Genomic DNA, 16,681 nt, shown 5'->3' with positions numbered 1-16,681 from the left:
GGTGCCAGGGGGTGTGACCCCAGGCTCAACAGTCCCACTGGGCCAGAGGGGCCTGCAAGCTGCAAGGATGTGTCTGCAGCAGAGACCCTGCAGCAAGCACCTCTGTGGAAGCCCAATCCTGGAGCCTCAGCCCCCCCCTGCTTCCTTTTTCTTTGACCCAGGCCCCCTTGACCCAGCCAGCTCAGGTCAGGTCTTCCCAGCCCCAGGTTCAAGGACTAAAGGCATAGGTTGCAGCCATGTGGGGCTTCTTGGCTACAAATTGGAGTTCCTGGGGGAGTCTGCAAGGCAGTGAATGAGGTAGAGGAGGCTGAGGAGAGGCAGGAGGTGGGGGGGGGGGCTATGAGGAAGAGGAAGAGAAAGGTGAGGAGGGAGAGACAGGAGGAGAGGGAGGAGGCAGAGAAAGGAAGAGGAAGAGGAGGAAAAAACCCAAGTTGCAGTGAGATCTTCCTCTGAAGCTTGAGGTCAGCCAAGTCCTCTGGCACAGGACTGGAGGAACAGCCTACTGGTGTGCGGGCACTGCCACGTCCACTTCTTTCTTTTCATCCCAATGCCAAGCAGTCCAGCTAAACACCCGGTGGCGAGGGACCAGAAATAAGCCAGGCACCAGGAGGACAACCAGTGTGAACTAAGGGCAAAAGAGGTTCACCTCACCTCCAAGAGGAAATGGGTCTGGGAGGGGCATCTACCATGTCCCCTGGCTGTGCTCTGACCACCCAGTGTGTGTGCCTGCCGAGAGACTGTGCACCTTACGCCACCCTTACACACACACACACACACACACACACACACACACACACACACAGAGTCACTCCACCTCCACCAAGGTCCCTGGTTCCCTGAGCTGGGTCAGTCACAGAAAGGGGGGAAGGTGACTGTAGCCTCTGCAGCCTGGCAAGGTGCACCGTTGGCAGATTGCTGTGGGCAGAGCTAGGCGGGTCTAGTGCTTTCTACACCGGAACGGGAAACGCAGGGGAAAGGGACCCCAGTTCACTACTACCGGGCTCGGGCAGAACCCCAAACCTAAGGAAATCTCTAGTTCCCCTCTCTCTCTACCCCTGCAAAATATTTTTTAAAGACCAACATTACAATTGCATTGTCAAATAGAACTCGAGATAAGATATACAAAACAAACAAATAAATAACAAGGAGTCTTTGTTCTACAAACACTCACTTCCACTGACAGAAACATTCCAAGTCGCCCTCTATCTAGAATGCCAGCCCCAAATGCGGCTTGGAAAAGGAACACGGGCATTCCTCTTCTGCTCTTGCCCGTCTCCTCATCCCCTTACCTCCACCTTCACCTTCAAAACTCCGTAGCAGAGGAAAGTCACCCCTAAGATGCCCTGGTGATGTTTGGGGGAGGGGGGTTGGGCTCCTTAGGGACAGGAAACACCCAAGTCACATTATCTGTCCAAGTACAGCCAGAGAAGACCCTACACACCATATGTGTGTGTGTGTGTGTGTGTGTAAATCGTGAGCATTTCTTTCTCTCCTTCCTTCCTTCCTTCCTTCCTTCCTTCCTTCCTTCCTTCCTTCTTTTCTTTCTTTCCTCCTCCTCCTCCTCCTCCTCCTCCTCCTCCTCCTCCTCCTCCTCCTCCTCCTCCTCCTCCTCCTCCTCCTCCTCCTCCTCCTCCTCCTCCTCTTCTTCTTCTTCTTCTTCTTCTTCTTCTTCTTCTTCTTCTTCTTCTTCTTCTTCTTCTTCTCTATGACTCCTTGGTCTCCAGTTTGCTCCAGGAGGCAGCAAGCTTTGCTGTGGGAGCTGTTCTGCAGTCTCAGGAGACCCATTAGGTAGCTGATCCTGCAGCCTTCGTCCCTGGGCTGTCCTTTAGCTCTACTTCCTTGAGGTTCAGGCTGGCAACCCAGCTTCTCCTTCTATGTCCCCTCTGCTGTCCGCACTAACTGAGCCTTTTTCCATCAGGTCATTCATTCATTCATTCGTTCGACCTCTCATTCATTTCAAGCTTCCTCCTGCCAGGTTTTTATTTGGGAGGTGGGGGTGGGGTGTCTAGGCAGCAGAGTGAGGGGGCATGGGGCTGGTGGGGTGGTGGTAAAGTGGGGGTGGGTGCCCCCCACCAACCTCTCCCTCACCCAACTCCCCCCCCCCCTTTCTTGCCAACTGCCAATGGTTTGGGAAGGCTCCCAGTCTTGAATTGATCATGATTGATGTTTTGGTGCGGGAAAGGGCAGACATTGGGGGGGGGGGAATCTGCCTAGCTTCTTCAATGCCACAGCAAACAGTCATTTCAAGGCCTAGGTTAACGTGCTTCAAGCACAGCCTATATTAAAATCATTAGCTTCCCATCTCCCTCCCAAAGTAAGGCCTTTTCCCAATGGGAAACTCAAGCCTTAATGTCCTCCTATTAAAATCCTCATATGAAAAATAACCACCATCTCCTGCTTTCTTAAAAAAAAAACTGCAGGCTTGATTACAAAATTCCACAATCACTGACTTCTAGTCTTTAAGTGATTCCGGAGAACTGGAAATGCTCATTTAATGCAGCTCTTTACAGTAAAGTCAAAGGTTCAGAACAAACTGGTCTCAACATACTGTCATTTCTTAAAAGTGAAAGAAAAAGTGCTAACTCCCTCATATGGACACATTTCATGAAATCCCTCTGTTCTTGCAAAATGCACCAGCTACACAAAATGTGGACAAATGCAGAAAACCCCACTGCAAGACATCCACTTGAATATGTGGATAGCTCCAAATGCCATTTCTTCCCATTTTCAGAATGAAGATTGTGATGTATTCTCTTTCACACCCCAAATCATTCCGCTAAGACAGCCCCCACCCCGGCACTGCAAGGATTTGCCTGCACAGCCTATGGTGAAAGGAGGCTACAATTCCCTCGGTCTCTAGAAAACCCGTTTGAAGAGTTTCTATTTTTTTTCTCTTGCCCGTTCTATTAATAATCTGCTTCACTGTCACTTTTAGACCATGTTAATTAATGCTCTGACCTGCATCAGTGAAGGAGGTCTCTTGTGTATCCTTCCACATCTTTATATTTAAGGGTGGTGGACTTTAAAAAACCTTTTGCCAGTGTCACTACGACTCAAAATTCCTTAACATAAAATAGAGAGTAATTAAATGAGCCCATAATCAATGCCCGGCAAACAGATCCCATCAAAGCCCAAACACCCCACAGGCCAACCACAAGCACTTCTTAACCCTTTCCTGCACATCTAATGCAGATACCTAGGTGGAAGGGGTCAGGTAAATAGATCTGTAGGGAATCATTCTGACGCACATTTAACTGAATTTCTCCTTCTCAATAGTAAGCACGGTAAGATGTGTATTTTTTGGGTTTCCTACTATCTCCCTTTGCACCCGGGTTGGGTTTGCGGTGCGCAGTGCAAATGCTGCAGCTACCATATGGGGGTGAGGGTGCAAGGTGGGGGGGGGGAGCGGGAGAATGACAAAGTTAGAAATGCAGCAGTCTGAGCTCTAGAATATGTGCTTTCTGCACATAAACTTTGCAGTTCTAGCCGACTTAGCCATCTTGCTCCTGCATTCACCTTCTGGACCCTTCCAAATACTACCCTGCAGTATCTCAGAGATGGGTGCATTGCCCCAGAGCTCACCAAACCCGCTCGAAGCTGAGAAAGAGACCCCTCTCCCCCCTCAAAAGGGGGGAAATAAAAAAAACAATAATAATAAGTGTGTGTGTGTGGGGATATACTCTTCCCGAGAACTGACAGCTGCATAGCTTTTCCCTGGCGAACATTTAGAGTTGTTTCTTTTAAATAAAAAAACCAACCAAACAAAACATAACAAAACAAACAAACAAACAAAAAACAACGCGGGACTCCCGCGTCCATGGGAGCTTAGGCTGGCTACTCTGCAAGGTTGGGGGCCCTCTCTGCACCCTTCCAGGTGGCGGCGGGCCGCGGGACCCCGTGACGCCCCCGGGCAGGCACTCTAGCCGCCCCCCGCCACCCTCCCGGAGCTACCCCGACCGGGTGGCCACTTACCTATTTGCACCGCGAGGATCAGTGAAATACATCTGCCATTCAACTTAAGTCCCATCCTACGTTTAGTCAAACCATTTGCGACCGCAGACCTTTAGATAGTTAGTTCAGAGAAAGAGGGTGAAAGCTGAAAAATAGGCATTGCCAACAAGTTCCAGGAGCGACGGGAGACTTTATGCACGGGGAAGGCAGAGGGAGGAGAAAAAGAGAGGGAGCGAGGGAGAGAGAGAGAGAGAGAGAGAGAGAGAGAGAGGCAGGCTGAGCCAGGGGGTGGGGGGAACTGGGAATGGTTCACTCCATTAGGAGAGGGCGGAGGAAGTACAGCCTCACGCCCACGAGCAGGCCTGACGTGGGGGATGACACGGGAGGATTAAAAAAAATAAAATAAAAATAATAAAGACACCTTGCTAGAGAATCGCCATTTATAGTCCTCAGAAAAGAGAATTAATATGATTGGTCAGATTAATGTAGGACCCCAACGAAATCTCACCTCCCGTGTGTGTGTGTGTGTGTGTGTGTGTGTGTGTGTGTGTGTGTGTGTATCTGTGTGTCTGTGTCTGTGGGGGGTGACCACTTCCCCATCCCCGCGGCCACCCCCAACCCCGCCCCCTCCCTCCACAGAACCGGGGCTCCCCTTGCCTCCCCGCCCGGAGCCGGGGAGTCCTGGCGCGCCCACTCGATTGTCTCAACCTGGTCCCCCTCCTCCTTCCGCTACTGTGCCGATCCGCTGCGGCGGGGTTCAAAGGAGCCTGGGCGGGAGAGGGAGAGTGGCTAAACCAAGCCGAAGGGTAGGACAGCCCCCTGGGTTGCCTGTGCCCTCTTTTTTCTGCAACCCACAGAGCGGCTCTGGGCGCACCCCGGAGCTGCAGGCACAGGCGCGCAGGCTGGGAGCCCAGCCCCACGTCCGGGAGCCGGTGCGCATACGCCGGGTCCCGGAGGATTCGGCCTAGACACCAGGGCCGCAGGAATAGACATAGGGCAGGGGAGACAGCATAGTGGTTATGCAAAGAGACTGTCATGCTTGAGGCTCTAAACGTTTCAGGTTCAGTCCTCTTCACCACCACAAAGCAGAGTTGAGCAGTGCACTGTTAAAAAAAAAAAAAGACACCAAGTGGCCTGGGTGTTCGTCTCCGATGCCCGTGCAGTCCTGAGGGGGAGACACCTTTTTTTTGGGGGGGGGGTGAGGAAGGCCCCAGAGGAAGGAGCCTCTGCAGAGATGAACTTTTGAGAACTTTCGGAATTTACCAAGGTGATGGCTGGCTAGGATGCCGGTTCCTTCGGATGTCCATGCGCCTCTGGGGGCTGTTTTGTTGAGCCCTCCCCACGCAAATCACGCACACACACGCACCCCGGGGTCAGCACACATCTGCGCTGCTTGAGCTCAAAGCCGCTGCAGACACAGCAGGTTTTGCAGCTTGTCGAGTAAGCCTCTGCATGTGAGCCCAGGGCGCCCTGCTCCCGGGACCATGCTAGACCCGCAGGAAGAACAGGGCAGCTAGACCATCTAGGCAGTTAATACAGTAACACAGTTTTGGTAGTAGACCACAGGCTAAGTGGAAGCTGAGGAAATAAGTGAAGGAGACCTAGAAGAATAATCGAGAGAATTCTCAGAACAGTAGAAACAGACCTACTCTGTGATGCAACAATTCCTTTCCTGGGGATTTATCCAAAGGGAACAAAAGCCCCTATCAGAAGAGATCTGTGTGTACCTATGTTCATAGCAGCACAATTGTAATTGCCAAAAAAGAGACTAGATGTCTAACAACAGATGAGTGGGTAAACCACATATATATATATATATATATATACATATACATATATATATATATATGAATATTATTCAGCTGTTAAAAACGTTGAGGTTATCGTGCATGGAACTTGAGGACATCTGTAAAGTGAGATGGACCAGAAAGAGGACAAATACAAAATGATCTCACTTATAAGCGTGACTTGATAAATAGGGACAGGGAGGAGAACACCAAATGAAACAGGGACTGGGGCTGGTGTACTGCATCAAAGCAAAGGATCTGGGGGAGAAAGAGGGAAGGAGGAGTGGGAGAGAACTGTGGGGGTCCTGGTGCACGATGGAATTGTACTGTGCTGCGAAACAGTGTTAGCCCCCTCGATAAAAACATTTTAAAAAGTAAAGAAAAAGGTCATTACTGAAACTGATTTTACACACACACACACACACACACACACACACACACACACACACACACACACGCGCGCGCCATTTTCTTCCTAAACTTCCTGGGGCTCTGGTTCCCTTCTTTATTCTACACTCAAAGAAGCTGAATCTTAGCTGCAGTCATCAAATGCTCAAACAGGCACTGGCTAACTTCAAACCTGTGCAAACAGTGAAATAAAACAAAACCAAACAAAATCAAGTAAAATCGACTTTCGAACCCCGCCCCCTCCCCCCCTAAAATTTCCAAGAAGACACGACATTAACCTTGCAGTGAAAATGCAAACAGATTGAAGGAGATTTAGAATCTGATCGACTCTCCGGAGTCCCCTTGCTTGTCTCACCATCTGTGGTGCATAGATAGAGGGGAAGGAGGTGGGGGAGAAAGGGGGGAAATGAGGGGCTGGGACAGGTGGGGGGCGTACAAGGCTTGGGGAGCGGCGGGGTACTGGACTGCAGCCCTTAGTGAGGTGCTGGGGGTCCAGGCTCTTCTCAGCCCCGCAAGGAGCCGCAGCCTGGGGGGCGGGGGGTGTCACGCAGACCCCAGTGACGTCATGGGCTGCGGGCGGGGCGGCTGGGGGCTCGTCTGCCTCTCCGTCTGGGGGGTGGGTGGCAGCCCCAGGTGTTTCCTTTCCAGGGTCCCCTAGGCTCCTGGGAGGAACCGAAAGGGTGGGCGGGCGGGGGCGGGGCAGGGCTGGTGGCGAGAGGGGGGCGTTGCGAGAACCCGCCCCCCACATCCTCCAATGGCGGGGCGGGCGGTTGGTCCGAGGGGCGGGGTGCGGGGAGTCACGCAGGACCCGCCCCGCCCCGCAGCCCGGGGCGCGGAGCGAGGGTCCCCCTCCCAGTACCCAGCTGCCAGGCGCTCGGGTCCCGCCGCTGAAAGCTTGTCTGGAAGTCCTACCCGTCACCCAGCTACCCCGGAGCTCCTGCTCTGAGGACCTGTCATCCTTCACCTGGGGCGTCTGAGACAAAGGGATCAGTAATGAGCAGAGAAATGCTGGTAATGAGGTCCCCCAGCTTCACCAGCTTCTCTGCAGCCCGGGTGCGACTCTCAGGAGGGCCTGGGGGGTGGCTTCTCCCAGGAGGCGCGGCCCCTGAAATGCTCCCCTAGGCCCCTCTCACCTCCTCAAGGGAGAAGGCAGGACGAAGCACCCACAGGATCTGGAGATGAATGGCTGAAACCAGATGCTTAACGGCGCCTTTCTTTTTAATGCTCATTTTACAAACATTACAGTCAGGCTCGTTCTTACTAGTACCCTAACCAAAGGGTAATGAAATTCATGTTTGTCGGTGCACGTTATTTGGAGACAGTGATGGCGACAGTAGTGACAGAAGATGATAATGGAGACTATTCCCGCTTATTTATTTATTTTGAAAAGTCCACATGACATTACGTTTGAAGTTAAAGAACCATGAAACACAGTAGAGAAAACCAGGTCTCAGGCCATATGTCCTAGATGTGACCCTTGGCTGTTCCGTGCAATGCTCTGATTTGCACTTCCTAGAAAATGGGAAGGGGGAGCCTGGACTTGATCCATAACACCTTTCCTGAATGAAGAAAAAAAGTTATTTTTTTTCCCTCCCACCAGGGTTATCTTTGGGGTTTTGTGTCTGTCTGCAGGAGGAATCCACTGCTCCCAATGACTAGTATTCTCCTCCGCTAGCCCCTCCTTCTTTTATTTGATAGGACAGAGAGAAACTGAGAGGGAAGGGGAAGATAGGGAAACATCAACATTTGCAGCTGGGCTTCACTGCTCCCAAATCACTCCCCCTCCTCCAGGTGGGATTAGTCGATTGAACCCGCCCATATCCTTGCTCGGGGTTACCTGTGTGCTCCACCAGGGCAACCACCCGCTGGTGCATCCCAGCTCTGCAATGCTTACCAGAGATTTTAATAAAAATATTTGGTGGACTTTGGCAGTGGGATTGTGCGACCCACAGAACAGAAAAAAAACTCCTTCCAAAATGCTATGTGTCCTTGACTTAAGCAAGTTGAAACAAATGCAGTTTGGGGGCAGGGGGAGACAATGAAAGAGAGAAAGAGAAAGAGAGGAAGAAAGAAAGAGGAGAGAGAGAAAGTATGGGTACAGTTTGGGTAAACCGAGCCAAAGGGCCCCTTGAAAGTTGGTCTGCATAATCAAGGCATAATATGCAAATTTTCTGACTCCTGAAACTGCCAGAAACAGGCTTTGTCTAATTTTAAGCCTGGTGGGCACCAACTCCCTCAGTTCAGGTTGCTGCAGCCAGAGTCTCGGAAGTGGACATGCCTGTGTTGTGCATACATGGAGCTCCGGGTGTGGGCCAGGTCCTGTGGCTGCGGTTCTTTCCGTCTGGGCCAGAGCAAAACTCAGCCAGTCAGTTCCTCAACTCTCTTTACCAGTCCATCCAAATGGACTTTCCGGAATCTGCCACAAACAAACAAACAAACAAAACAACAATTTGAAGTTATTTGCATGAGCAATGACAACCAAGGTCACTAGGAAATTCCACTTCTGTCCTGTGGTCAGGAAAACACACACACACACACACACACACACACCCTCATCCCCAGCTTCACTGGATTGGTCTAGCAATACATCTCTCCCATAAATTCAGCCTGCCACCTTTTATACCTTTAACTACAATCCTTAATGAATGTAAGAATGGAAATATAGCTCTTTTCTTTAAAGTAATAACAATAATGCCATATTTAAACAAGCATGTAAACTATGAAGGAAATGACCTTTTGGTGTGGAGATGTATTGGTAGGGGCCCTAATGTGAATCCACTCAGGGAGGGTTGGTTTCCTCTCTGCATCTGCTTCTTGGTAGGATGAGTTTTCACTCTTTCACTACAGCTTTAAAATTATTTGAAATTTCTGGATCTTAACTATAAAATGAACGGGCAAGGCCTGGGTGGTGGCACACCAGGTTGAGCATGTGCATTACCATGTGCAAAGACCCAGGTTCAACCTCCTGAAGGAACTTTTTAAAGATTTCTTTATCGGGGGATTCATGGTGTACAGTCAACAGTAAAATACAATAGTTCGTGCATGCATAACATTTCTCACTTGGAATTTGGTTTTAATGCAGAAATTTGAATTCTGGGAGTCAGTGCTGTGTCTGGAATGTTTGGGTGTGATTAGTATTCTTGAAAAATAAAGACTTAACTTAAGCATTAGCATTTTGCTATGAGATGCATACACAAAGCAAACTGTAGGGGTACTACTCACTTATTCACAACCGAAACAGTCAGAAGAGACAAAATAAACTCAACCTATGAGTCTAGACTCACTCTAAGCAAAATGGCCAGAAACATTTTGAGGGAATCTGGCAAAATTTGAACTGAGGTTGGCAGTCAGATTATAGAGGAGGTTGTCTCTGCTTGGGGGAAACTCTACTGGAGTGCTCAGTGGTGATGGCAACTTCTTACCTGTAGCTTGCCTAAAAAGGTTCAGAAGAGAAATGCCCATGAGTGTAGAGAAATAGCTATGGAACAAACACAATAAAATGTTAGTAAGTGAGAGAACTGTGTGGAAGAGAACTATATTCTTTTATTTTTTTTCCCTCTAGGGTTACTGCTGCGGCTTTGTGCCTGCACTGCTCCTAGAGGCCATTTTCTTCATTTTATTGGATAGGACAGAGAGAAATTAAGAGTGGGAGGGGAGATAGAAAGGGAGAGAGACAGAGAGACACCTGCAGACCTGCTTCACCACTTGTGAAGTGTCCTCCCTGAGGTGGGGAGCCAAGGACTCAAACCAGAATCCTTGCGGGTCCTTGCACTTGAGAACTACATTCTTGATGCATCTGGCATTTTTTGTTAATGTTGGAAGATGTGTCAAAATAAATTAATTTTTAAAAAAAGCTACTCTGGGTGGAGGGGATCTGAATGTCCAGAAACAAAGTTAACACTGAGAAAATAATACAGATAAATATTCTGAAATAAGCATAAAAGCATGAACTAGAAAAGACTGATTAATCTACCACAATAAACAGAACAACATACACATCAAGGAATACCTTCAAGAAAACAAAAGAACAAATTGCACTTGTTACCAGAAAAAAACTTGGTATTGAGAATTTAGGAACTCCTCAAATATATATATATATTTTTTAAATTTCTGTTTTATTTATTATTTGATAGGACAAAGAAAACTTGAAAGAGAAGGGGACTATCCTTCTCCTTCAAGGGAGAGAGACAGAGAGGTACCTGCAGCACTGTTTTCCATTCATGAAGCTTTCCTCCTCTAGGTGGGGATGGGAGGCATGAATATGGGTCCTTGCTCATGAAAACATGTGCAGTTTCAAACCATTTTCTTTTTTTCTTTTTGCCTCCAGGGTTATCGATGGGGCTGGGTGCCTGCACCACAAATCCACTGCTCCTGGCGGTCGTTTTTACCATTGTTGTTGCTACTGCTGCTATTGTTGTTGGATAGAACAGAGAGAAATCAAGAGAGGAGGGGAAGGCAAAGGTAGTAGAGAAAGATAGACACCTGCAGACCTGCTTCATCACTTGTGAAGCGACACCCCACTGCATGCAGGTGGGGAGCCGGGGGCTCAAAAGGGATTCTTTCACCAATCCTTGTACCTCTTACTATGTGTGCTTAACCCAGAGTGCCACCACCTGACCCCCACAAACCATTTTTTTAAAAAAAGTACATTGGTGGATATGTGTGTTGGTGGGTATGTGAACAGGTACATGAGTGTTGGAGGATGGGGCCCACTGTCCTGGAAATTCCAGGCTGTTGTTTCCATGAGGTCCAAGCGGGTTGACCCCCAGCTCTCTCTTCGGGTGGAGACAAGAGCAGGTTCTCCTGAACTCCTCAACTAATGATGGATGGCTTCTCTGGAACAGGGGCTCCCTTCTGCACATACCCCTCCTCTCCCCTGAAAACAAAGGCTATGAATACATTGTGTTTGACCAAACTTGAAAAACCACCACAAACTCCTGTTACTCAACACCCCCCTCCTCTCCTCACCCTAAGGTGCCTGTAATTTACCCCCCTGGGAACTATGCATCATGAAGCTTGGGATCAAAACCTTGTATGGTAATTCTTCACTTTTGATCAAACAGTTTGTAGGTCAAAATGTGGCTATGCATTGTGCTGCTCTGTGTTTGGGTTAATGATTACCTTGACCTTCTACCTGGGTAATGGTTGTATGTACTTGCTTTCTCTTTCAATAAACGAGTTGTACCCACTAAGGCTTTCCTAGAGTTGACTGCTTGTCTCTCTGAGCACTTTGCCCTCAGCACATGGAGCTACCCCAGGGGTCACTTTGACCTCAGGGGGTGGGCAGTGGCGGGAGAGACCTGGAGCAGCTGGCCCCACACCTGGGCACACATCTAAAATATATGGGCAAGGCCTGGGTGGTGGCACACCAGGTTGAGCATGGGCATCACCATCTGCAAAGATCCAGGTTCAACCTGTAGTCCCCACAAGCAGGGGAAGAGGACGTTTCACAGGTGGTGAAGCAGGCATTAATGCACAAGGACCTGGGCTCAAGTCCTTGATCCCTAACTGCAGGGGGAAGATTCACAAGTGGTAAAACAGGGCTGTGGGAGTGTCTCTCTTTCCCTCTCTATCTTCGCTTCCCCTCTCAGTTTGTCTCTGTCTCCATCCAATAATAACTAAATAAAAGGATTAAAAAGTAAGTGGTGAGGCAGGTTTGCGGGTATATCTTTCTCTTCCCCTGTCTATCTCACTCACACTTCTCAATTTCTCTCTGTCCTATCAAATAAAAATATAATGGAAAAAAAAAAGTCTGCTAGGAGTCGTGGATTCCTTGTGTCATCACTGAGCCCCAGCAATAACACTGATGGTGATTAAAAATTAAACAAAACAAAACAAAGAAAATAAGAAAAAAAGTGGACAGGAGATATCAAAAGGCATTTATTTCACAAAAGTAGCCCAGAGAAAACAACAGTCATGACAGCACAGTAAGTAAAACTGGAATTCATAAGTTCATGCTGATAGAAATAAACTGATGGGAGGGGGAATTCTTTTCTTTTCTTTTTCACAATGGAATGTCAACTAACACATTTAGAAGTTCCAGAATATATTGTCTGGAGAAAGAAAAAAAATTAAAAAATAGAGAGTAAGCACTTGATTAGCTGTCATAAAGGTGGGTGAGGGAGACAAGAACAGCACATGGGTGTGAAGCCTTTGGTGGAGCTTGGATGAAGCCTCTAACTTAAGTTATCCCCCCACTTATCTCAGTTAGCCCAGAAGTTGAAAACAGTGTAAAACTATGCTGACATGACTTACTCCCATGCAGCTGGGGAGAATAACTGACCACAGAGCCTGCTTCCTGCTGATGGGTCGGCCCCTTCCTGGCACTCAGTGGGTATGAGATAAAGGGAAAGGTAGCCAGAGGGCGTCTGGCACTGCCACCCAGGATCTAAGAGCTGACTGGGTTCTGCCTCTGGTGGCAGAGGCAGGAACTCAGGAAATATGTAGGCTAGGGGGCGGGGAGAAGGGAGAAGCGCAAAACTAGAAAGGGCTAAACCAAATCTCCCAGAGGTGGGGGAGAGTGAGACCAAACCAATGTGAAGCATACCAACAATCCCCCCTTTTCTTTTTAACTAATTGACCATAGTATCAGGAGTGTGGGGGTGAACAGAAACCTATATTGTACAGGCATTTTTTTTTTTAAAGAAACTGGCACAAACATGGAGGAACAAGTAAGCGAGCAACAAGAACCAGTGTGCTGCCAAGGGAAGTCCTGAGGGGGCCGTTTCTTGCCTCTGTGGGCAAGGCTTTATCAAGCTAAAGGACCTTTCTTGCCTCTGTGGGCTTTTATTTTTTTGGCTCAACAGGCATTTCCTGCCTCTGTGGGCATTAGCTAGCATGAGGGGGACTATGACCTAGAGTCCCACGGCAGCTGGCTGCAGTCAGTCTTTGGGAAACCCAGCAGCATAAAGGAAAGCCACTGTATTGTTGTGTACCAGTAAGTGTGATAGAAGTGCCAGTTCAAAGCAGATGTCCACCGAAGAATTGCCGGGGGGTGAATTGTTGCATAAGGAAGGTCAGCCACTGGAATTCTGTTCTTCTGTAGAGAACTTGACAGCTGTAATTAACTTACTATGAAACAAAACTTGTAGCAGGTTAGAAGTTTACCACAATTGATAACTAAATGATCATAATTGGTTTAAGTATCTTTATAAATTTGGAAGGCCTTTTTCGTTTCATTTTAAGGCTCTTAACCAATCTAAATGCAATAAAATGTGGTAAGGCAAAGAACCACTGCAAGAGCCTCAGGCATGAGAATCATTAGCATAACCATTGTGCAATCTACTGTTCCTCATTGAGAAGGTATTTGAGAGCTTTACATATCAACAACGTCTTATTTAACCTTTTGTTACACCCATTCATGATGGAGACATATCCTAGGCGTGTGCAGGTTTTTTTTTTACCAACTTAGTTAAAATATATTGATTTTTAACTAATTTTTACCTCAGACTTTAAATGTAAGTTAATTTTAGCTTTATGAGAATTATGTTGAAAACCCTTTTCATTTAACTTTGCCTAGTAAGAATGTAGCCTTAAAGTTACATTTTTAACCTTAAAGTTAATGTTTACCAAACTTTAAACACAAACATAAACATGGTCTTCAATACACAAGGAGAAAAACTTTTGTTACGAAGACATCTCATTTTAAACATGAGTTTAGATCTGTACTGTCTTAGTTGTTTGGGGGGTGCGTTGTCTGGCGGTGGCTTCTTGCACAACTTCAGTTCCAAGAATTGTAGGTTGTGATCTCTGCAGGGATCTCTGCGTATTCTAGCTCCTCTGCTTTCAGAGCCAAGCTGAGGATATCGGCCAGGAGGCCCAGTCCTGGCAGGGAGCCCATGGTGTCCAGGTGGTCCGTGATCTGCCCAGACTTCATAGCAGTAGGGCAGGTGGGCCGGCCGTGCAGAAGGCGTGGGCCGAGGTGCCCCAGGGTGGTGGCCAGGATGGGCTGCACCCCTGCCCGCCATGTCTGCTGCCCTGCTCCCAGCAGCCAAGCAGTGTGGAGGGAGCCCACGCCCAATGCCCCGCATCACGTGGCAGCGAGCCAGCTCCTGCGGGCGGGTGTTGGGCAGAAACCACAGTGTGGCCCAGAGAGAAATGTTCCAGAAACAGAGAAACAGTCTCATGAAGAAAGGGCAGAGGCCTTTGGAAACCTCTTCACAAGCAGAAAAGAAGGCCATTGTGGCTTTACTTATCTGATCTTCTTTGGTCTGTTGCATGTGTGTGGAGCTGAGATTCTTGTCCCTGTTCAGGGCGCCATTATGTTGTTTTCACCGGGCTGGCTTCACGGGCAGGTAACAGATGATCAGAAACACATGGCTGAGCTGAAAATGCAGTTTAATCTTTATTCACGAGCGTCTAACACCTAATCACCACACCATGTGCTCCTCCATCTTTTTCCTCAGGCAGAGGCAGGAACTCAGGAAGTACATAGGCTAGGGGGCGGGGAGAAGGGAAAAGCACGAAACTAGCAAGGGATAAACCAAATCTCCCAGAGGTGGGGAGAGTGAGACCAAACCAATGTGAAGCATACCAACACATGACTTCTTGTTCCTGGTTGGTGTTTAAAGTGTTTCTCTGCAGCCTGAGGGGGCCCCTTGAAGCTGACTTCTTTGTTCTTTGAGTATATCCTGACCATTCATTGAAGACTTTAACTTTATGACAAAAAACAGAAACAAATGAACAAACCAAAAAAACGATGCCCTGTAGTTCCATCTACTCTATTCTTACTTTAAGGTTCCTGATTATTAAACAATTTGTCCTGCTTTATAGTTTACTGCTTTTTAGCCAGCAAGTGGCAGATGCTACTATAACACCATTCTGACTTCTCTGGGCAGATGACCTCACCAATGTGTCCTTGGAACCCCACCACTCCAGAGTCCTATCTCACTAGGGAAATACAGAGACAGGCTGGAGGTTTGGACTAACCTGCCAGCACTCATGTCCAATTGAAAAAAAAAAACAAACAATTACAGAAGCCAGAACTCCCACCTCCTGTACCCCATACTGATCCTGGGTCCATGCTCCCAGAGGGATAAAGAACAGGGAAGCTGGGAGTCAGGTGGTAGCATAGCAGGTTAAGCGCATGTGGTGTGAAATGCAAGGACCATTGTAAGGATCCCAGTTCAAGCCCCCAGCTCCCCACCTGCAGGGGAATCACTTCATAGGCAGTGAAACAGGTCTGTAGGTGTCTATCTCTCAACCTCTCTGTCTTCCCCTCCTCTCTCCATTTCTTTCTGTTCTATCCAACAACAATGACATCAGTAACAACAATAATAATAACTACAACAACAATAAAAAATAACAAGGGCAACAAAAGGGAAAATAAGTAAATAAATAAATAAATATAAAAAATTAAAAAATAAAAGAATAGGGAAGCTTCCAGAGGAGGAGATGGATATGGAACTTTGGTGGTGGGAATTGTGTGTAATTATACTCCTGTTATCCTACAATCCTGCCAATAATTATTAAATCACTAATAATAATAATAATAACAACGATGCTCTGAACTTCCAGCTGTAGAACCTGTCATTTCCAAAAATATGGCTTCCTTTTAGTTTCAAAACCAAAGCATAGGAGACAAACAAGGAAACAAACAAACAAAAAAGACAGCAACAAAGTAGAAGTCTTGGTAGTGTTCCTCATTGCTTTTGAGATTTCTCAGAAGAGACAGGTGGGAAATATATGAATATATATATAAATACATCCATGTATGCATGCACCTCTATTTCTGTATCTGTATAAATATGTTATAAAACTATATTGTGACCATCCTTCCAATATCAACCCAATAATTCAGGATCTTTCTAGCTTCCCTGGTAGCACCAGGGATTGAACCAGGGATGTCTGCTGTCTCAGGCATGAAAGTCTGCTACATTACTTCATTCTATTTCCTCAGAACATTCCCAACCAGAATTTTGAGAACTGGGATGATATCTTCAAGCACTTATAAAATCCAGATTCAGACCCATGTGCCATCCATAATTTTGTGACTTTGCTGGGAAGTGAGTTTGTCTGGCCATACACCACCATCTTCTCCCCAGGCTGGTCCTGCTGTGAGTCTTGGCCCCACTACAGTCCTTAGGAAAGTGTCTGGATAGAATTCCTTTCCATTTGGAAGTCTAAGGAAGCTCCTGGTAATAAACTTGTGGAAATAGTCTGTGTAGATCTGGCAAAGCAGTAAATGCACTCATGGCTTGCAAACAGTAAATCCTGTCAGTCATAAATCATTCATGAGCACACAATGGAAATGTTCAAAGTCAGTCACAGCCAGAGTCAGAGAGGCCTATGTATGCTTGAGTTCCGGCTTTCTCCCTACATGTATTTGTTGGGAAAAAAACCCAAAAACCCAATGACTTCAAGTCTCCAGGTATCTGTTTCCTTATCACTAAAATGGGTATCAAATAGTTACCACGTGGGAGTTGTTCAGAAGATAGAATGTAGTGTTGTGTTTAAAAAGATGTGAAGCCATCCAGTAGAGAAGCAATGTACAGAATCCAGAATCCCTACCTTCTGCATCCCCAAAACAACCTTGA

At 47.4% G+C, this 16,681-nt stretch overlaps 1 protein-coding gene across 1 annotated transcript in view; it reads right to left on the bottom strand.

Annotated features, from left to right (window-relative positions):
- NRN1 (neuritin 1) overlaps positions 1–4,457 on the bottom strand; it is a 6,451-nt gene extending 1,994 nt beyond the window's left edge. The window contains exons 1-2 of the mRNA XM_060190774.1: positions 3,925–4,457; positions 1,290–1,375 (exon numbers count right to left, since the gene is read on the bottom strand). Coding sequence (XP_060046757.1) covers positions 1,290–1,375; positions 3,925–4,027 — 189 coding nt within the window. The 5' untranslated portion in view covers positions 4,028–4,457. The remainder of the gene's footprint in view (positions 1–1,289; positions 1,376–3,924) is intronic.
- Positions 4,458–16,681: the final 12,224 nt, after the last annotated feature.

Source organism: Erinaceus europaeus, chromosome 4 (assembly GCF_950295315.1).
Source record: "Erinaceus europaeus chromosome 4, mEriEur2.1, whole genome shotgun sequence".
Lineage (NCBI taxonomy): Eukaryota > Metazoa > Chordata > Mammalia > Eulipotyphla > Erinaceidae > Erinaceus > Erinaceus europaeus.
Note: the sequence above shows the minus strand (reverse complement) of the source record. Positions and strands in the feature narration are given on the sequence as shown.